Source organism: Protopterus annectens, chromosome 2.part1, assembly GCF_019279795.1.
Source record: "Protopterus annectens isolate FY-2018-M chromosome 2.part1, PAN1.0, whole genome shotgun sequence".
Taxonomy (NCBI): domain Eukaryota; kingdom Metazoa; phylum Chordata; order Ceratodontiformes; family Protopteridae; genus Protopterus; species Protopterus annectens.
This window is the reverse complement of record NC_056729.1, coordinates 1,720,861,072-1,720,884,167: the sequence shown is the minus strand read 5'-3', so window position 1 is coordinate 1,720,884,167 and position 23,096 is coordinate 1,720,861,072. Positions and strand designations below refer to the sequence as shown.

The 23,096-nt window shown below is 43.7% G+C and overlaps 1 protein-coding gene across 5 annotated transcripts in view; it reads left to right on the top strand.

Annotated features, from left to right (window-relative positions):
* Positions 1 to 23,096, top strand: part of ECE1 (endothelin converting enzyme 1) — a 4,237,764-nt gene that overhangs the window by 2,341,756 nt on the left and 1,872,912 nt on the right. For all 5 annotated transcript variants that reach the window (XM_044063171.1, XM_044063172.1, XM_044063170.1 and 2 more), the window contains one exon: positions 20,045 to 20,233. In XM_044063171.1, coding sequence (XP_043919106.1) covers positions 20,045 to 20,233 — 189 coding nt within the window. The remainder of the gene's footprint in view (positions 1 to 20,044; positions 20,234 to 23,096) is intronic.

Genomic DNA, 23,096 nt, shown 5'->3' with positions numbered 1-23,096 from the left:
TGCGATTTTCATCCTGGAAATCACTTTGTGTATAGATATTGGAGGGGTCATAGAAGTTTGTAAGTACTGTCTACAGTTCTTTAGTATTTGAGAAGGGTATATAACTATGTTTTGTTGGAAGCTTTACAGCAGTGCAGGTTCCTGGTGGCACTGTATTTGTGGAATTAGTTATGATCTCAATTTTAAGAGTTGAGTATGTCTACAATGGACGTAACACTCCTCCAGTTGTAGATCTTGTGTCCCCTCCTGTTTTTATGATTTTATTGTCTGGGGCATGTCTTGGTGCAGCTAAAGTTTGGAAATGTGCCCTGGTGAGGGACATTTGGGTTGAATCTTTTGATCTGATGTCCTTTTCTTCCTCACTGATGGGTTACAGATCCTACTCTGCTGCATTCACAAGACATAGGATTTGAATTTCGAGCTCCTCCCTCTACACAGAATGCCTTACTCCAACTCCAGCCCCAACTCCCCAGATCTCATTTACTGCCATCACACCAAAATCAGACTTAATCTTGAGCATGAGAATCTTTACTGCATTTTTTTCTACAGTTTCTCTAAAGTTTTGAATCCTGGTTATATTGCACTTTCTCTCTTTCTCCCTTCTCCGTTATTAATGAATTTTGCTGCCATTAGGAGTTTTTCTTCTAGCCTTCTTCTCATGGCCTTCTTTTCTCTGTCTGCTATCTTTAAGTGTGTGTTTTTTTTTTCTGGGTAAATAGCCTTTGTATAGAGTGTTAATTATTGTTCTACTGTCCTTTCTCCCTATGTAGTTGTGCAGTGTACTTTTTGCTGACATACAGTGAGTTTGTTTATGGACACGTCTGACAATCCTGGATTTAAGAAATGCACTTCCTGTGGGCACAAGATTCCCATCTCTGGCCTTAAGAAGTACATATACTGCCTGGGGGCAGAGCACCTTATTTTGTATTGTAGTGTCTGTGCTTCTTTCGATCCTCTGGCTCTGTCCGACCAGAGAAATACGTTGATTATTAAAGGATTTATTATGAGGTTGTGATGCTTCTTCTTCCTTCTCCATTAGGGCTCAAACCCCCTCCAAGTCTAACCATAAGTCAAAGAAATGGACTGCGGGAAAAGTCCATGAGGGCTTCATCGGAGTTACTGCAAAATATTCAAAAAGGTTTGGATCTGATCGCTTCAGATTCAAAGTAAGCCCCCCCCCCCCCTTCCCGGCTCCAGAAGTGTCTTCGGATCTGACAGGCATCATTACCATTGTGAGTTCAAAGTTCCAGCCATTTTTTCCTCCTACCCCAGATTCCAGGATCTGATAGCTAAGAGCAGAACACCTGCTTTAAAGAAAATTTCTCTAGCTCTACCCTCTCAGTTATTTGAGAACCCTCGTAAACATTCTAGGCCAGCTTTCACAGCTTCTTCCATATCCTCTAAGAGCTTGACAGAGGCCGACATGGACAGGATGATATGAACATTTATCAGGACTCTGATCTAGATGGGGGTCTTACCAGGTCTATCAACTCTCTGATCCATAAGTACATCTGCTTGGCCTATACAGTTGTCTCTGATCTGACCAGAGGTCTCTGAGTCCCAGGATCCAAGATACCCGAGAGAGTCTGTGCCAGATCCGAGGAAGCCCCCTTCCTCAACAACAGTGGTTTCCTTGAGCAGACTTGCACCAATAGCGTCTGATCAGAGGAGGTCTTGGATCGGAGAAGTCAGTGCTGTGTATAAGGGGGTCTGTGTCAAAACAATGAAAAATCAAACTATCGAACACTTGCAAGCGAATAATCAAGAACTTGAAATCACTGTTGTGGGAGGCTGTGCCCCCCCCCCCCCTAAATATATATTTTTACTCCGAGATCGCACTATACTGAGGAAAGGGCAAATATTCTGATCTTCACTGTACTGAGATCCCAAAAAAAAATCAATATTGAATTCCTGATTTTTTTGCTCGTGCGTGCTCAACATTTTGCGTTTTCGTTGTTCTAAAGTAGAGCCGCCTAAGGGATTGGTTTTGGTTCCAAAGCTCAGATCTGTGATTCTCTTTGGAGGGTGGTGATCTGTGTTTGGCTCTAACCTTTCGTCCTCTGCTTCAAGGGGGACAGGAGAGGTTTTCCCAGGTCTGCCAGCTTTTTAGGTGGTAGAAATGACCTTCTCTGCATAGAGAGCCGTCCTCTCACATCTCTGATCCTACCTCTTGCCCCTCATAGAGTTTTATTGCTGAGCCCATCTTTCCTGTTCCTCTGTCATCCCACCCAGGGAAGCCTCCATTCTCATTTACCAGAGGATTGTTCCCCTTCTTTTGACACCTCCCCAGACACCCCATGGAGGAGGTATCCCAGAAGGCATGCAAGAGGAAGCACATAGTCCCTGATGGAATATCTCACTGAAGACATCAACTTCAGTGAAGGGGAAGGATCCCCTCGATCACCACCTGATGACCTCACCTTTGGTGACGTCCTGGAGATCCTTAAACAGAAGGGTGGCTGGTCTTCCCAACCTTCTTCTGAGGAGTTGGTGTTTCTGGAGGCTTTCAGGGCAGGCACATCTACATCTTAGGTGACCCTCCCCTGGTGCATGAACTTATTGACCTAGTTTACCTGCTGGGTTTGGAAGAAGCAGGACACTGTCTAGCCCTTCCCCAAACACCCAGATAAATTTCTAGTCTCCCCACCAGACAAGCCACTGGAGTAAGGGTGTCCCTGTTGCTGCCATTGTTATGACGGCAGCCACTAAGAAGGAGCTAGCCAAGCAGAGCTCTTCTGTCCATTCACCAAACAGGGTGCTAAGCATAATGTCCAGAGGTTACTATGTTCCCTTTTCCCTTCCAGCTCCTGTTAAAAGGGAGAAACTCCGACATTTCACCCAGTCAGAGGGAATACGCAGCTCTAGATGTTAAAATGCTGCTACAGGAGAGTCATCCAGGAAGTCCCAACCGAGCAAATAGGATCCGGAACTTACTCCCACTTCTGAATGGTTACGGTTCGGTCCATCCTGCCTCTTCTGTGAAAGGATGACTGGATGTGCTCTCTATGTCTCCAGGATGTGTACTATCATATCAAAATATACAGGTGTTCAGGAGCCACCTGCATTTCAGCTGGGGCCACTCATTACCAATACAGAGTATTGCCCTTTGGACTTACCACAATGGTATGGTAATGCTATGGCAGCTTAAAGGATTCCAGGTGTTACCTATCTCAGCGATTGGCTCCTCACTGCCCCGATCAGGCATCAACTTCTCCGAGCCAGGGATTACTTGCTTCATATCTTCAAATCCCTAGGCATCATGATAAATCTGGCCAAATCGAACCTGATCCTGTACAGACTGTAAAATTTATAGAAACTCCACTGGATACTATGACTCAAGTAGCTTCACTCTCTCTTCACCGCATCATATCTCTGAGAAATCAGGTGAGGGATTTATTGTGTCGCCCATCCCGTCCAGTGAAACTAGTGATGTTCTGTAGTCCTATTTCGCCTCCATTCTTGCATATGGGTTCGGAGCTGATCCTCGGCTCCGACTTTGCCTATTACAAAGCTCAAAGTCTGCTATTTGGCTCGTGGGTAGGTATCCCATGGTGCACCAGTATAATCCCCAGATCTCGTTTGCCACATCGACTAGTTCAGATCTGCTTCTTCTTGGCTGTGGCTAAGTTTAACACTTTTTTCTGTTTTTACTAAATTGAAGTTTAACCTTTCTAGTTATGTAGGTTTTGCTAGTGTTCATCAGTCATTAGAGTAGATTCAGTCTTGCTGAAGTGTTTTCTTTCTTCACTTGAGATACTTGTTGAGAACTGGTTGGCCTTGTTGTTCTCTTTGGTATCCTGTGTGCCAGTTTTTATTTAATGGGCGTTTTTGCTCCTTGTCATTATTTACGGTATTTATTAGTATTAGAGAGTTAGAATTAGACCTTTTCCGCCTAGATCTTAGTCGAATATTTAGCTATTTAGTTGACAAGGGTTCTTTGAATCTGACCCTTTTTTGTTCTACAACGTAGAATTTGAGTATAGTTTCCTCTGAGACAGTTGGACAATTTCTGGTTCATACTTTGTGTGTGTGTGCAGTATATTTGGTAGTTTCTGACCTTTAGTCTTCTCTTTTCTAGGTCAGTTTAAGTTAGAGGACCTAGTTTCTCTCTTTTTCTCTGCCCAGGGCTAGGCCCGTTTGAGTTAGAGGACCTCGTCCTCGTGGTGTGCGAGTGTTAGTGTGGTAAGGGCTAGGCCCGTTTAAGTTAGAGGACCAAGTCCTCATGTTGTGTGAGTGTTAGTGCGGCAAGGGCTAGGCCCGTTTGAGTTAGAGGACCTAGTCCTCGTGTTTGGGTTGTTATTTTTGCTGCTTCTCCAGTACCATGTCTAAAGAGGCAAAAGATCATAAACCCTCGGGGTTTAAGAAATGTGTTAAATGCTCTCAGAAAATGTCAAATACTGATGGCCACAGTAATTGTGTGTATTACCTCACAGCCATCTATCTGCAATAAACCTGTTTGTTTTGCCATTCTTTCAGTTCCAGGGTCTTACAGGAGCGGAAGAATAAACTAATATTGAAAGGTCTCCTCAAGCCTTCTTTCAAAGAAGACTTGGCCAGTTCGTCGTCATCCTCTAAATCTCCTGCATGTAAAAAAGAAAAGGCTAAACCTTCCAAGAGGCATTCCCTGGTGCCATCCAGTGCTTCGGAACCGCCTCCTAAACTTTCTAAACCAGACAAGACTCCTCCCGCCTCGGCTCCACTGATCTTGGAACCGATAGAGGCCATTGATACTATGACTCCAGTGGCGGCCCCATGCATGTCGGGCCCGACTACTGATAGCAAACATCGGAGCCGATCCAGAGATCCATTGCTGGTCTCCCCAACTTTAAGGTCCCCTATATTACAGAGGTCCAGATCTCCCACACTGTCTTCCAGATCTTCCAGGAGCCCATCAGAAGATGATGTGGGGAGCTTAATGCCGAGAATCCTGAAGTTGTCTGCCTTGCAAAAAATGCTGTTGGCTCCGACTCAAGTCGGTCCCGGAGCCACTTGAGTCCATTTCCCCTGCTGTGGTTCCTCCTCTGAGTCGTGCTGGCCTTTTGGAGCCGGAGTGTTCGGTACTGCTAGTTGTGGAATCCTTGGTTCCAGCTCCCCCAAGGCTGTCTCAGAGCCGAGTTCTGCTCCAACACCTTTGGTGCATCTGGGGTGTCTAGGAGTCGAAGTTCCCCAGTCGGCCCCAACAGGGACACTTGGACCCGGACCTCTTTGGTTCCGAGTTTTCCGCTCGGTGCGTCTGCTAGGGTGAGCTCAGATCCTACATCTATCTCGGAGCCTTTGGCTCTGGAGCCAATGACTTCCTCTGTCTCCTCATAGCCGAGGAGGTCTTTGGAGCCAGAGAGGTCTGCCTTTGAGATGATGCGGGGTGTGTTGTCCTAATCATCAGCTCCACCCAGGGGTACCAACACTCTTCCCCCTCGGGCACCGACCTTCATCTTCACACCTACTCCCTCTCGACACCAGAGACCCGCAGCCTCAGGAGCCCCCGACTGGTGGCCCCCACTCTTCCGAGACCTCCCTGGAATATCCTTCTGAGGAGCCCCCTCGTAAGAAGACATGCAAGAGGAAGCATGTAGACTACCAGGATGAGTCTCTTACCTCCGATACTGACCTCGAGGAGTCAGAAGGGTCCCCCAATTCATCCTCTGATGTCTCCTTTGTAGACATTTTAGAGATCTTTAAGCAGAGGTGCAGCTGTCCCAGTGTTACGCCTTCTGATGAGAAGTCAGTGTACCTGAAGGCTTTTTGGTCTCAACCTTCAGCCTCTTGGGTGTCTCCACCTTTGGACAAACTTTGACCTTGTTAGTCGAAAGGTGTGGGAGACTCCTGATGCCATGGAGCCAGTCCCCAAAAGGCCTAATAAATTTGTCAGCCCCCAAGGAGAAGGAATTTTTGTCCAAGGGCATTCCTGTAGATGCCATAGTGGTGGCAGCGGCCACTAAGAAGGTACTAGCGGAGACTTCATCTGTCCATCCGCAGAACAAGGAGTCTCGAATGATGGATAGATATGGGAAGCGTATCTTTTTGGCAGCGGCATTCAGTCTCAAATCACTGAACTACCTAACGCATTTTACAAGGCTTCAGAGTGATCTCCTTAAGAGTCGGGAGAGACTCTACAAGGTATATCTACTAAAGGAGTCCTTGATAAGGTGTCTGCTCAGTTGTCCACCTTAAATTCCATTGTTAACTCCTCCATGAGGCTGATTTCTTGTGCAGCCGATGGAGCGAGCAGGGCAGCAGGTTCAGGAGTTTCCCTTAGGAGGCACTCCTGGATGCGCTTGTGTAATTTGTGTAAAGGGCGGCACAGTGGTGCAGCGGTTAACGTTGTCGCCTCACAGCAAGAGGATCTCCAGTTCGATTCTCGGCTGGGGTGCCTTCTGTGTGGAGTTTGCATGTTCTCCCTGTGTTCGCGTGGGTTTCCTCCGGGTACTCCGGTTTCCTCCCACATTCCAAAGACATGCATCTGGAGCATTTCTCCCCGGGCCTCTGCTGAAAACAGGCTCTGTGGAACCTAGTCGGACATTCCCAGTCAACAAATGTTAAATAAAATAAAAATAAATAAATAAAAATTTTGCAGAGCCATTCAAGTCTACCTTTACCAACACCCAGTTTTTATTTATTTATTTTATTTTCCTTTTGTTTACCGGGCTAGTGTAACTGGATACATGTCCATTTTCAGTAGAGGCCCGGGGAGATAAGCTCCTAGATAGGACAATGAAATTAACACTATCACAACTAATGACACATGAGACAAATACAAACTATTCACAGTATCTATTTCAAGGTTATCACAGTAATATGTAGAGTGAAGAATACAGGTATGACAAAGGAATGCTAATACATTCCAGGTATGCTAGAGATAGTTTAGTAAAATTAGTTTAATAAGGAGGTGTTGATGTGTGTGTAGTCAGGGCAGGAAGAGAAAAGTATTAGGAGACCCATATAGATTAGTCAGGTTTGGAGCATGGGCATAACCAGTGAGTTTTGAGGAACAATTTCAATTTATTTTTGAAACAGGATAGTGAGGGAAGTGTGGAGAGTTCATTTGGGAGGAGATTCCAGGCTTTTCCTACTATATTAGAAAAAAGAGAGTCACCAGCCTTGTTGTTTGTTTTAGTAGTATGTATTAGAAGTTTGAGAAGACCTTAAGGATTCCAAGTTTTTATAGGGAGTGATAAGTGTGGACAGAATAGGTGTTTTTGAGGGTTTGTAGAGAGTGTTGTGGGCTAGAGTTAGTTGATGGAATTTAATTAGATTTTGAAGTTCGAGCCATCCTAGTTGCTTTAAATTAAGGCAGTGATGGGTTCTAAATGGGTTGCCTGTTACAAATCTTGCAATGTTATTGTAGGACATTTCCAATTTGCTAAGATTATTTTTAGATAGGTTAGTAAAAATAGGAGAGGCATAAAGAAGAGAAGATATTAGATGAGTGTGTGTGATAGTGGTTCAAGCTGGAGGTAGGAGAAAGGATTTTATCCTATAGAGAGAGCCTAGTTTTTTGTTGACTGTTTTTATAGTGTTGTTAATATGGATGTCAAAGTTCAGATTATTGTCAATGGTGACACCTAATAGTTTGGTGGTTGGTTCAGGGGATATAATAGTGTTATTGGTAGAGTTTACTGAGAAATCCATTGGGATGGACTTCTTAGGAGAGAAAAGGAGGAGTTTAGTCTTTTTGGGGTTTAGGAGAAGGCATCTATCTGTGAACCATTGCTCAACTGTATTAAATACTTGTTGGGTAAGATAGAGAAGTTCTGGAGAAGAGGGGGCTGAGCATATCAGTGTAGAGTCGTCTGCATATTGTATGCATGTAGCTTGGGGGATGGCAAGGTAAAGGTCATTGATGAATATGGAAAAAAGTAGAGGTCCAAGGATGGAGCCTTGAGGGACACCCAGGTTGACGGGCAGGTGGGTAGAGAGAGATTTGTGCCAAAGTACGGCCTGCTGTCTTTTATCAAGGTAGGAGTGGAACCATTTTATGGAGGATGTATCAAGTGACAGGGATTTTAGTATTTTGATGAGAATTTGGTGATTTACCATGTCAAAAGCTTTAGACCGGTCAATAAATAGGGCTGAAGAGAGTTTGTTTAGGTTGTGGTTTTTGTTGATACAATCTGTGAAGGAAAGAAGGGCAGTAGTAGTGCTATGTGAAGGTCTAAAACCATGCTGACAGTTGGCTAGTAGGTTATTTTGTGTTAGATAGTCAAGTAACTGTCTGTGAATGCATTTTTCCATGATTTTTGCCAGAGGAGAGAGGAGGGCAATGGGGCGGTAATTGGAGAGTTCAATGGATAGACCTCCTTTGTGGAGGGGGATAATATGGGAAATTTTCCATAGACTTGGGATATAACTTTCAGTAATAGTTCTATTTATTAGGATAGAAATAGGATATGCAATGGCTTTGGCGGATAGTTGTAGGAATTCAGCAGGTAGTTGGTCTGCTGAGGGGGGGAGCATGGTTTCATTTTCTGTAGAAGAATTTGGATATAGGATGTTGGTATGGGTTGAAAGTGAAAAGTAGGGGGTGAGGTTGATTCATTGGAAGGTAGAGTGAAGTTATTAGGTGATAGTTGACTAGCTAGTGTTTGTATAGCATCAGTAAAAAAGGTATTAAAAGCATTAGCTATATTCATTGGTGTTTTGTCTTCGGTGTTTTGAGGGTTTGGAGTAGTGGATTGGCCAGGATGGAGTAGTTGGTTGATACTAGACCAAAATTTCTGCGGCTTGTTAGGAATGGCTTGTTGGGATTGCAGGTAGTAGGTTTTTTTGTCAGATAATATAGCTTTTTTGGTTTCATTTCTTAGTTGTCTAAATTTTTGTTGGTCAATATGGTTTTTTGTTTTCCTCCAATTTGCCCAATGTTTGTTTCTGTTATTGATTTTATGTTTGGTTTCTTTTGAGAGCCATGGAGCATGTTTAGTTTTAATTCTAATTAGTCTGGATGGGGCATGGTGGTTGAGGATGGCAAGGAAGTTGGAGTTAAAGTAAGTTACGACTTCATCTAAAGGAAGGTTTTGTAAGGGTAACCAGTTGCATGCTCGTAGTTCCATCTGGAAAAGGTCAGGGTTAAAGTTCTTTTTAGACCTGATGTTTTTAACAGATGTTGGGGAGGGAAAGTTAATTTTATGTCTGATGATATAGGTAAGAAAGTAGTCACTTATATCATCAGGGAGGGTTCTTGAGTCGTAAATGTGAGGAATGATGGTTTATGAGAATCCAGTCTAATAAGCTTGATTTCTTGTTAGATTTATTTATCCTGGTAGGGGAGGGTAATGGTTTGGGAATATCCATATAGGTTAATATGGTTAGTGGGGAGGCTGCTGCAGAAGCAGGTCCAGTCAATATTTGTGTCACCTAGGATAATGGTTTCTTGGGGTAGGTTTTGGGAAAGCCAGCAAAGTAAATTTTCCATAGTAGTTGTGTTATTACCTGGAGGTAGCTGTATACAGATAATATAGATGGCTTTGGAATTGTTAAGAGTAAGTTTAGATATAAGAATTTCTGCACTGGAGTCTAAAGGTGGTTTGCAGTTATAAGTGGTTAATTGTAAGCTAGGTTTGTATAGGATAGCAACCCCTCCACCTTTCTTGGATGTACGGTCTAGTCTCAGGATATTATATGCAGGTGGGATGATTTCATTATCTTTGGTTACTGGTTTTAACCATGTTTCTGTTAAGCAGAGAATATCAAAGGAATAGATTTCAGTTAGAGCTTGGAGGTGAGTAACTTTATTATTTAGACTGCGTATATTAAGATGAGCAGTTAAAAGGGAGTTTGATGGTTTAGAGAGGGCTTGGGTAGTTGATTCTTTGAGGTTGATGAGAGAGATAGGAGTTGTTAGGGGGCCTGGGTTAGGGTGGATGTTGCCATTATTTAAAGAGAGTAACATGCTTATATAATATGGGTTGGGGAGTCTGCTGTATAGTGATAGACATTTTTGGGGGTTTAGATTGCTGTATTTTGTGTGTAGTGTTCTATGATATTTCGGAAGTATGTAGCTAGATGAGGATGTTATATTAGCATGGATAAAATGTAAAGGTGAATATGGAGAGTTGGTTTCTTTTTTGGGTTAGTTTTGGTTTGGATCTAGTGGATTTTCAAAAGAGGTGAATAGATGTGTGAGGATTAGTGTGGCAGTAGTAGAGAGAGTATGAATAAGAGTGTGAAAAAGGATGGGATGAATTGTTCATTTTATGAATAGATAGTTTTATATATGCAGAAAATAGAAATCTATAGTAAGGAGATGAGAGAGTGAGTAGAGTGTGGTGTGATAGGAGGAGGGTAGTAAGAGGTTACTATTGGTGGAGTTTGGTGACAGGACAGTATGTATGGTGAAAAGATAGTGGGAGGGGTGCATTAGAAGAGGAAAAGGTAGGAATAATGAGGTATATTAAGAGAGTGTTGGGAAGAGGAAGGGGTGTGGTTAGGTAGTAAAGGGAAGAGGGAGGAGTGTGAGTAGAGAGTAACAGGAAGAGGTGGAGGTATGGGTAGGAAGTATAAAGGTAGGACCCCTGGGGGTGGGTGGAAATTGGGGGTAGGGAGGGGAGCGGAGTAAGCCCGCAGGGCGAACGGAGCGGGTAGAGACAAGTAGAGTGTTGCAGGAGAACAATCAGTGAAAGCTGACTGAAAGGTAAGTTAGGAAGTGGAAGAGAGAAGAGTCTGCTAAGAGTGGAATTTCCTAGGGGTTTGGGATAGGCAAACGCTAGGGACTATGTAATGGTGCCACCTAGTGGCCAGGAGCTGGTATTACATTAGTACTAATTTCAGGGGAAGACAGGTCTAGGGCTGAGAAAGGACACTCCGTTACGGTCAGAGACGGTAGTGAATGTCCAGATAGGGGCAGATTTTAAATTATAGGTTAAAAATAAGGGGAGTGTGGCTGCTGGCTGACCAGGCAAAAAAGTCTTTACTTAAGTAAGGCACATACACACTATAAAGTAGCTGAACAGCAAGTTAGAGGACCACACATACTTTCTTCCTTCCTTTGGTAGGAGAGTACAGGGGAGGCCAAATAGGGTGTTGAGACAGCTGATAAGTTGGAAAGCGTCCTGTGTTGGCAGGGAGGGTTTTATCCCTGATGGAGCGTAGGCCAGCTGGAGTGCTATTAGTAATTGAATAGAAGACAGCAAGCAAAGGGAGAGAAAAAAAAATAAAATGCTCAAGCAAATATGTAAACTACAACAAATATACATATATGGCCAAAAACAGGTTTTGAACAGGAGTGGCTTTTAGAGCTTTCATCTATTAAACAGTTAAATACCAATATTGCATATTGTGAGATGCTTAACAATTATTTTGGTTAGGGTTATAATCGGTACATTTGTAAAGTCAGAGCATACTTAATTAACACGCACAATGATTACTGCCCATCATACCTTCACAGTTAGGTACATATCTTTCTATACTGCTATATCTACACAGTTAAGACACTAAGCAAGAGCTGACATAAATATAACAGTCATATGCAGAAGTATTATAAAGCAGTTACTGTATGTTTAAAAACAAAACAGGTACTAAAAAAGTAAAATACAGCTTCTGTAAGAATTCAAACAGTGGTATCATTCAGTTGTTTATCCTGCTCACTGTGAACACATTGCTTGCATATGCCTTAAGTACTGACATCTGTTTAGCTGGAGTGTACATAAGCCACAAGGCTAGAAAGTTTCTAGGATTATAGTAATTAATATTAGAGCCTTGGGGAAAGTTGAAAGTTATGGCTGAAATATTAAGACCGTTGCAAAGCCTGTACTTCTGTTTGTGTCTGTCTGCCTAGTTTAGCTGCGGTAATTGGAGATTATTCATTATACATTGGAAGGGGCCTGGGTTTTTAGAAGTTGCTCCACGTGTGTGGCTAATTGCTATGCCGTGTCTGGTATACACGCCTCTTTAGCCAGCTACATATTAAGGAGAAAGTATGGCTTCCAAGTTCGCTCGAGAACCCTACAACGAAAAGCAGCTGGAAGTAGGTTCAGAGCGAGGTAGCGTCAATGCAGGCAATAGCAAAATAATAAAGTTTATTTAGATTAAGGCTACAACTTGAAAAGTACCTTTCTTCTAAGTCCCTATTTAAAAATACACTGTGTGTGTGGCTAGAGTGTAAGCAACATCATTTTAGCCTCGCTTACAGAGCAGGTAGAGAGTAGATGCAATGGCTAGTCTTATATTTATTAACACATGTTGCAAAGAGAGCAGGCTGGTAAGCATAGGTTTCGAGTGAGGGTAAGCCTGTAAAGCGAGTTCAGTTAGACAAAATATTTCACTAGATCCCCACTAGGAACAGGAGCGCTCATAGCGTTCTAAGGATTTGTTCCGTTGAATGCTTAAAGGGCTGCTACAGCTCTACATATATGTTAGATAAAATATTACACTAGATCCCCTTTAGGAACAGGAGCGCTAATAGCATTTCAGGATTAGTTCAGTAGAAGGCTTAAAGGGCTGTTTCAGCTCTACATATAAGTATCACAGAGCGTAAAACGGTCAAAACTATTACCAGTACAAGAACAAGCCCGAGAAATGCCGATAGTGCACCCACGAGTAATCACAGCAATTCACAGCGGACTATAGGAGCAGCACGAGATCAAGGGACCTAAGAGGACCACACAGGGAGGTATATCTGCACACAGTGGGTATTAATTGCAAACTTCAGCCTTTCTGGGATATCGCAAGTTACCCTAGCTCTACTCCACGTGGAAACACTAAACAGCAGTGCGTGGAGATGTAGAATTTAAAAACTCCCGCCTAAAAACAGAAACAGTCAACAAAGCATAGTGGAGTGTGCGAGCAGAGCATAAAAAGCAATAACAACTGCTCTAAAAACAACTACAATGAGCAATCTAAGAATGCAGTACTTACACAGGATATGTATAAAAAAAAGCCCAGTCGCCACGAGCGCACAGCAGCCAGGGGATAACTAGGGAATTAAAGATGGCGCCAGGTAGGGGCAGGTAGTATATATGGGATTAGAGGGGAAGTGAGGTAAAAGGGGAGGGGGGGTGGGGTAAACACCAGGTATAGAGGCTGGGAGGGGCTACAGAAGAGAGGATGAGGGAGGAAAAGGGCTGAGGGAGGAACAGTTTGACTGTTCTTTCTTGTTTGGACCCAAGGTAAAAGACACACTCCCCAGGTGTGAGCAAGAAGGGAAATGGTCTGCTGTGGGAGTACGTTTTACCGTCCCCTCTAGACCATACCCCAAGAGTTAGAGAGGTGGTAAGATGTGGTTCAAGATGTCCCAGAGGTTTTTCCAGGATGCACAGGGTGACTCCTCCTTCAGAGGCAGAGGAGGAGGAGCAAATGATAGATGTCATCCTAAAGGCAGGGACGGTCCGCAAAACCAGGGAGGCAGTGATTCGTTTAGAGGCCGACCCTACCAGCGCTCCTGATCCGGGGCCCGGCTGTGCTTCTCTGGAGTCAGTCAGGGGTCGCATTTCTTTGTATCCAGAAGCCTGGCTAAGCATCACCCAAAACAAATGGGTACAAAGAATGATCACCAGAGGTTATTCCATACCCTTTTCTCTTCCACCTCATGTTCCCAAGAGGATCCCGGATGTTCCACCCAATCACAGGGATCAAGCAACTGATAGAAGTGAACAAGTTGCTTGCAAACAGTTATCCAAACCGTCCCAACAGACCAGGTAGGATTCGGAACTTACTCCAGGTTCTTTTTAGTGCCAAAATATAAAGAGGACTGGAGACCCATCTTGGACCTCAGCAAATTTAAATAAATCCGTAAAGGACAAGTTCCAGATGGTGACACTGCAGTCTATACTCCCTCTATTAGGGAAAGACACTTGGATGTGCTCAATAGACCTCCAAGATGCGTACTACCACATAAAAATGGACAGAGCATTGAGGAGCCATCTACTCTTCCGGCTGGGAGCCAGTCCCTGCCAGTTTAATGCTCTGCCCTTTGGTCTCACCACAGCCCCTAGGATGTTCAAGTGTATGGCAGTAGTGACAGCTCACCTGAGACATCTAGGATTCCATGCGTTTCCGTACTTGGATGACTGGTTCCTGACTGCCTCCAACAGGCATCTACTTCTTCAAACCAGAGACTCCACTATCCAAATTTTTGACCAGTTGGGGATTACTATAAATTGGGAAGAGTCTGCCTTATCACCCTCTCAATTTGTGACTTTTATAGGTGCAGAAGTAGACAGTTACCATGCTAGCTTGTCTTCCAGCAGAAAGAGCACCGACCCTCATACAAGTCCTTCGTCTACTCCCTCTTCAGAAAGTCAAGGCAAAGACAGTGCTGAAACTCTTAGGGACCATGGCCTCCACCATATGGCTAGTCCCTCTTGCCATATTTCACATGTGGATTCTTCAATGGCTCCTATCATCCCAGTGGTCCTTTCAACAACTGCCTCTATCCCACCACATCATTTTAACAAGGTTCTGCAAAAAGTACCTCTGTTGGTGGATCCAACCCAACCAACTAATGATAGACACCCCATTCCTTCCCCTCCAACCCGTTGCTACTGTGACCATGGATGCCTCACAGGGTGGGCATTATCTAGGCAGGACTGTCCAAGGCACATGGCAAGATCACGAGGCTCACCTGCATATCAGTGTTCTAGAGATGAGGACGGTGCTTCTGGTGTTGCAAGCACTCCATGACCTTCTTCCTCTTGGGACAATAGCAATACAGTCAGACAACATGTCAGTAGTATGGTATCTCAACAAACAAGGCGGAACCAGATCTTACCCTCTTTGTCGAGAGGCTATTTGTTTTTGGAAACTGGCGATATCTTCGCAGCGCTTTCTTGTGGCAATGCACATCCCAGGGACAACCAATGTGATAGCCGACAAACTCAGCCAGGCAGTCTTGATGCCTCACTAGTGGTCTCTGAAGCAGGAAATAGCAGAGCAGATTTTCTGCAAATGCGGGCAATCTTGCTGCGATCTTTTCGCCAGTCCGATCAACTCCAAATGCAGCAGTTACTTTTCCCTTATTCCTCCCTTCGGGGGAGTCACCATGCGACACACTTGTTCACGATTGGCCCCTGGGTCTCCTTTATGCCTTTCTCCCTTTTCCTCTCATATCCAAGGTAATTCAGAATGCGAAACTGTTGGGAAGCAAACTGATTCTCATCACTCCTTACTGGCCTTGTCAGGTTTGTTTCCACTTTCTCAGGCCTAATCTACTAGACGATCCATGGACTCTGGACCCGGAGCCAGATCTCTTGACGTCTTCACCCTAGCCTCCACACCCTCAATTTGACAGCTTGGCTGTTCCAGTTCCATCCCTAGTCAGGCTTCATGATTTTTCACCTGCTGTGACCCACATTCTCACATCTTCTCACAAACCCTCCATTAGAATAGTTATGCACCAGCAAATAGGGAAGGTTTACTATTTGGGCTGAAAGAAGGAATGTTGACCCTTACATCACATCCATCCCAGTAGTTTTAGAATTTTTGTGTGAACTTTTTCGCCAGGGCTCTGCTGCTGCCACAATTAGGGTTCAGTTGGCAGCGATATGTAATTTTCATTTGGGTCAACATGAGTCTAATCTGATGTCACACAGATTGTGTAAAACCTTCCTTAAAAGTGCTACTTTGCTGAGACCTCCCTTTCAGGAACTGGTAGCTTCATGGGATCTAAACTTAGTCCTATCCAAATTAACATCTCCACCCTTTGAACCTGCTCATTCGTGTTCGTTGAAGTTTCTGTCTTGGAAGACTTTGTTTCTGGTGGCCATCACATTTGCTAGAGGAGTATCAGAGTTACAAGCACTGTCTATCAAGCCCCCTTTTTTGATTTTCCACAAACATAGAGCATCTTTTCGTACCAATCCATCTTTTGTCCCTAAGGTGTGCTCTCATAATAACTTGAAGCAAACTATAGAGCTGCCTGTGTTCTTTCCTAATCATTCCAGTGCAGCAGAATACAGATTTCATCAGTTGGACGTTCACAGACAATTACGGTTCTATCTACACCGTATCCTTCTCCGACTCCAGATTAGGTCTCCCAGTTTCCAAAGTGACCCTTTCGAATTGGGTTTCTAGTTGTATATCCTAGATTTATTCTTCTGATGGAAAGCCTTTACCATTCAAGATTAAGGCTCATTCTACAAGATCCCAGTCTACTTCTGCAGCCTTTCAAGCCAGGGGTCTGATTGATATTTGTGCAGCAGCAACCTGGGCTACCCCTCACACCTTTATTAGTCATTACAAATTGGACTTGACCTCTAGGGGTAGAGCGTCCTTTGGTTCCACGGTACTTAGGAGTATTTTTCTGTGAGCCACCCAAGAATAAGGCCCTAGGGACACTATCTCATGTAAAAATGAAGGCAAGATAGGACTACAAGTACTTTGTTCTGATCCCCCCTTTGGGGGAGTCACAGAGGGATGCTCTGATTTACGATTGGCTCCCCAGGTCTCCTCCATGCTTACCCCCCCCCCCCTCTTCTACTGATCACAAAGTTTCTATAGAAAGCAAGCCGGCTGAAGAGCTCAGTCATCTTCATTGCCTCCTTTTGCCTTCGGCAGGTATGGTTCCCCTTGCTCTGGTCTCACCTAAAATATCCTCCATGGGTAGTGGAACCCCAATCGGGATCTGTTACATCACCCATCAGAAGCTCAGCATCCCATTCTCCATGCCCTCAAGCTGAACGTATGGTTTCTCACTTCCAGTGATGTTAAGACGCTGCAGGCTCATTTCTCCATTTCATGACATTATCTTGGCCTCCCAGAAGTTATCTACCAAGAATATCTGCAGAAGCACATGGAAAAGATTTTCTATATGGGCTTCCAAAGAAAATATTGACCCTTTTTTAGCCCCAACTTCAGGTATCATTTTTTTGTCAACTCCTTTTAAGGGCAGGAGCTAGGTTTTTTTTCTATTAAATTGCAGCTAGCAGCCATATCCAGCTTTCACACTGGAAATTAATCCCCTTCTCTGTCTGCTTCCAGATTATGTAAATCTTTCATGAAGGGGACTTTTTCTCCTTAGACCTCTCTTAAAAGATCCCTCTTCTCCTTGGGACAACACTGTGGTCTTTCTGGGGTTGACTCAAACCCTTTGAACTGGCGGAATAATGTGATATGGAATTTATTTCTTGGAAAACACTCTTTGGTAGCTATTACTTCAGCAAAAAGAATTTCTGAGCTCCAGGCCTTATTGGCTGAACCTCCTTACATTATTTTCCATAATGATAGGGTGTCTGTACGAACAACCCTTCCTTTCTATCTGAAGTGGCCATGGAGACTAACATTAGCAGGGCCATATAATTACCAGTTTCTTCCCAAATTGTACTAAGGGTGAATATATACTACACCTTTTTGATGATCATAGACAATTACATTTTTATCTTCACAGAGCAAAACAGTACAGGTACATTTTTATTTTCACAGAGCAAACAGTACAGGAAGCCTGATCAGCTGTTTGTATCCTTTCCCCCTAATTGCTTTGGTCTAGCAGTTTCAAATATTACTCTGGCTAAATAGATTACTGATTGTATTTCATGGATTTATTCTCAAAAACGTTTGGATTTGCTTTGTCTTTCTAATGTCCACCCCACTAGATCTATCTGCCTTTTCCTTTCGAATTTCATTTGATGATATCTGTGCTGCAGCCACTTGGTCAAACGCTCGTACCTTTGTTACACATTACAAATTGTATATTGTCTCAAGGAGAAGGGCTTCCTTTGGTTTGACAGAGCTCTGGCATATCCTTCCTTGAGGGCCTCCAAGAGTTACATAGCTGGGGACTCAGACCCAGTAGTGAGGAAGAATGAAAAGGACAACATCAGATTTAGAAGTTATGTACTTACCATAACTTGGCGTCTGTGTTGTCCATTTTCATTCTCCCCCCCCCCCCCCCCCGGCTTTATCACTCCTAGAAGGATCTTTGGATGACATGGAAACATTCATATTCCAGATTTCAGCCTCAGTTTTCTCTTCCATCTGTCCTGTCTCTATAATTCAGTTGGCAGTAGGCAGCAAACTCGATCTGAGGATTTGGGGTTTGAGTGTAGGGCATTATGGGTAGAGGGAGGAGCTAGAGATTTGAATCCTAAGTCTTGTGAATGTGGACAAGTCTGATCCGTCATCCATCAGTGAGGAAGAATGAAAATGGATAACACAGATGCCAAGTAATGGTAAGTACATAACTTCTAATTTTGAACGTTTTGTCCTCTTAGCATCCTTTGAGTCTCATCTCTGGTAAGCATTGAAGTGATTTGCTGCTGAATAGGAAGATGGTAGAATGAAAATATATACATCAGAATCCATCCATTCACAACCCCTTTTCCCATTTTGTACATGGGTTGTGGATGTCACTTCTACAATGACAGCCCTCTAGAGCCAAGGTTTGCACCGCGGGGTGGCTAGCTCAGTTTATAATTTGGCGCTGAATGAGAAAATTACTTTTTGTAGCTGGGTGTGGGTTTTCATCATGTGGCTGACTTTAGAGTGCTTGGTGTAGTGTCCATGAATGGGATAGAATTGATAGGGAGTGTGCATGGGGATAGTATTGGTGGCACTTAGTACTGTTGTGCTGAGAGGAATGAGCGTAGGATAAAGCTGTGATCATCATGTTGTCATCTTCACTCATGTAAGATTGAGGTCTGGTTAAGAATTGAATAAATAAAAATAATACCCCTTTGTTAATACAGTAGGCCCACTGGACATAGTATCTTTTTCAGGGGCTACACTTGAGCAATGCCTGGTTAAGTGATTTATTCAAGGTCACACAATAGGCAAATGATGGCTAAAGGATTTAAACACTCTACCACAGGAACTACAGCTCGCAGCCATAACTCTCTTCACCAGTTGCCAGAGAGGGAGCTTGAACAACAGATGGATGCATTTAGGCAGTACTGCAGGACTTAATATGTTGTGCTGGAAATAGGTTTCCTTTGCAGGGTTGTTCGGCTTAGTCTTTGGAAAAGGGTGAGGAGCTTAACAGTTTAGGGTGATATTTGAATTGAGTTGATTTGAGTGTAGCATGGGGATGCTTCCTAGCCATCTCCTACAGAAAGTGATACGAGTCATGGCTCACTGAGTAGATCCTGGTACAGACTTTTGGGCACACTGTGGAGGTATTTTTTCTCATCTTGCCTTGGGATGCTTGAAAATCCCCCATGATTTGGGGTTTGGGTGATGGTGTAATAGTTAAGGTGTTTACCTCAGACACACAAAGTACAGGGTTTGATTCTCACCTTTGAAGGAAAATTTGGATAGGCTTAAAATGGGCCACAAGGGTAGCTAGCCTAGTACTTGCCCATGAACCTATTATAAGTAAGGGAACATTACTTTAAATAGTGAATTCTACTTTGTTCTATTCATTATACTACCACGACAGCCTCTGTCAGGATGAGTGATTTAGAAAGTAGCCAGATGTGTGTGTGGCTGTGCATGTTTATATCTCCCAGGGTCCAATGTTGGAGCATCAGTAGTTTTGATTTCTTCTGGCCTGAAGAACTGTGATACCTGTAGCGAGTCATTACTTCCCTATGAAAAATCTACAGCAATAATTAGTTTAGATTTGCTGCCTTGTAGGTGACCAGAAAGAGTTTCTACTTGTTTATGATGCATCAAATCTCTGCAGCACATGGAATTCTATTGCAATGTTTTATCAGTGTCCCAAGAGTCTTGTATTGGGGCCTTCCTTAAACATTCCTGCAACACATCTGGGCAGAGAATGTCCTTCAGGTGATTTTTCATGATCCATACTGGTCATAGAGTTAAGCTTGTCTGCTCTGATTTTAATTTACAGTTAACTTGGTTCCCTGTACTTACAGGTTCATAGTTCACAATCTTAAATGCTGGTGTTGTCAAGACATTTCTCTGAAGACCTTCCAAAGCATGTGTGTATTTTCATAAATAAAAATGCAGTAAAAAAAAAAATGAATGCATTCATTTGAAGGGTTACCAGTGTTGCAGCCTTTAAAACAGCATTATAATCAGTGACCATTCATAACCATTATTTCTTCAGCCTAACCGTGTACTTTTCTGACTGAGTACAGTGCTTAGTCAGAACTTCTTTAAAATATGTAAGGGTACATTGGATTTGTTTTATGCTTTTTATCTCATTGTTTTCCAAAAGGTGCTGACTGCATATCTGGATTACATGGTGGAGTTAGGGGTTCTTCTTGGGGGAGAGCCGGAGGCAACCCGGGCACAGATGCAGCTGATCCTAGACTTTGAGACTGCTCTTGCCAACATTACCGTTCCACAGGAGCAGCGCAGAGACGAGGAGCTGATATACCATAAAATGACTGTAAGGGAGCTCCAGGTAAGAGAAGCAATGTAAATGTAACAAACACACTGCCCTTACTGACATATCTCTGACAGTGTATCAAAGCTGAGAGCCCCACCCACTGTGGCTGTGGTAAACCAATCACCTGTAAGGACAGGGACTGCCATTCAGATTCAGAGACAGGATCCATTTAGTTTTCTAGTGCCACAATTACAGAAGGATCTCCGAGATGACTGTTTCTAATTCTTGACAGCTGCTGAGCTCAGATAAGAAACCCTTCTGAGCTTTTACTTCCTCCCTCTGCCTTTTCTATCGGTGCTTGAATACATATTGTGCTACTTTGACCGTTTTTTTTTTTTTTCCCAGATTAGAAATGTATGTTTGTTTTTATTTGAAAGTTTTGACAGGAAATCTTGCTGAAGTTGCAGATTTTTCATTGGAGTTATGATCATATCTCGCAGCCTCTCAATGCAAGGAATCTGGACAAAGCCAGAAGTAATGGGGTGGGGGTGGCGACAAAGACCCAAAAATAGGGACAGATTGAGTATTGTTCCTATCAACTTACAAAATTGTTAGAATAACAGGATGTTCTTCGTGTTTCACTGTCGCAGTCATCACATTTGGTTTATCCCTGCCAGGGTAGCCTTCAGTCATCCCAAGTACAAGAGGAGTAGTATTTCTGCGTTGGTTGTCGGCGACGCCATTACATCAGTCTTTCTTGCCGAGGAGCCCAAAGCAGAAGCAGTTTGCACGATTGCCGGTCGGCCGCTACCTGAGTTTTTCATTTCCGAATTAAAGTTGAAGTCTTCTAAAGCTAAGAACCCTGTTGGGGATCCTTTTTTCTTGCTCTAACTGATGTCATAAAAAGTTAACAATTGTCTTGCCTGTGGAAAGCAAATACCACACCGAGATTTTCATTCTTACTGCGTTACTTGCTTAGGCCCAGACCACAATTTCCCCCGGGTGTCGCTTTTGTGCTTTGTTCAACGCCAGAACTATATGTCTGGCCCTTACTGTAGCTAGATATTTTCGCTCTCAGTCCTCAAATTCTGATAAGCTTCGGTAAGCCATCTGACAGCAGATCTTCCAAAAAAACTTAAAGATAAAGACCGAGACAGACCGCACAGGTCCAAAACTGCTGATGATTAAGCTAGTCAGTTCTCGGGTCCTCAGTGAGGTGCTTTTGCAGACCCTGAAGCCCACTTCTGTGGATTTGCAGGCCGCTACCGAGACCCTTACAGAGTCCGGTATGTCACGAGACTGTTCATCGACTAAGGATCCTACAGAAGTCTCTACCTTGGATGGGTCTGGAGCCGCTGGGTAGGCACTGGCTTCTGAGGAAGTACTTTGCACTCCCTATTCTCGACACAGACCAACTTTCGTGTCTACCGTTTATTCGAAAACTACCGAGTTTCTAAGGGGCAGGCTACGAACCACACCCAAGAAACCGATCCAGTCTCGGGCACCTGCTTCCTTGCCTTAGTCACAGATGCTTAAAATGGTGGAAGACCTTATAATGCTTATCAGGGGAAGCCAGGCTACCCCTTCCAAAAGAAAAAGGTTTGTCCCCAGTATTTTTATCTGAACAGGAGTCTGATGACTGATGCATCTGAATATGAAGATATGCAACCCTTCTCAGCTTATGAGGATTCTGATGCAGCCTCTCCACCCGAGGACTTTTCCTATGGGGAAACTCTACATACCTTAAGGGAGCATTTCCAGTGAGAATATCAGGACTACCCTCAGTCCAAAAAGAGACTCAGGGAATTCTTAGTCTTTCACAGCACAGACCTCTAGCCATTCCTCCTGTCCTGGATGTAGTGGATGATGTTTTTCTGGAATCCAGTTTAACTCCTGAGACCCTCCTTCCTGCTCCCAGGAAACCAAACCGGTAATATAGAGTCCATGACTCCCACAAATTTATTTTCGGAAATCCAACTGCTGACCCAAAGGGTTATCTCTCAAGGAACTAAAGGAATTAAAGCAACTTCTGTTAAGAATCCCACCCCCTCAGATAGGGATTTCTAAGCATTAGACAGATGGGGTAAAAAAGTATATACCTCTGCTACTCTTGCTATTAGAGCCCTAAATTGTTAGTTCCATATGCTGAAATATCAGCAACATACCGTGGAACTCCTCAAACAAAAAATATCTTGTTTTTCTGCTTGTGCAGAAAATAGAGTTACAAGAGTTAATGCATTCTGCAAGTCAACTAAGCACAACTTACAATGTGGTTTTGATGCCCTAGAAGCATCATACAGGGCAGCAGTCACTAGTTCTGGCCTTTGAAGGTATGCTTGGTTAAAGGAACAGCCCTTGCCAGACCATGTCAAATACAAATTATTGGACGCACCACTGCACAAAAACAACTTATTTGGCACCAAGGCAAAGGAAGTCCTAAAAAGATGGAAGAAAAAGCTAAATTTATGCAGATAGCTAGACTTCTTACAGGTCCAGCCACCGAGGTTCAGTAGGCATTGCCCCTCCAAACATTGGTCCTTTCCGGCCCCCTCCAGGTCAGCTCAGCCCAGACCCAGGTGAAGCAGGCCCCCCCCCCCTAGACAGCAGCCCCAGGGAATGTAGAGATATAAGCAATGGAGTTCCTCCTCTTCAAAACCAGGGAGTGCTAAGCCACCCCCTCATGGTAAGAACTCACAATGAGTTCACACTTCCATCCCCTTTTGCCCATAGGAGGAAAACTCTCCTTCCACGCAAGCACCTGGGCCGCCATTACCAACGACTGCTGGTTCCTCAACATAGTGTCCCAGGGATACAAATTTTATTTCCACACTCTACTAACCCCAAAAGGGTTCCCAGATCTTCCCAAAACCAGTGGGCAGAGGCCAAAAAGCAAGTCCTTTCCCCCCCTCTCTATGAGGGCAATAGAGCATGTTCATGC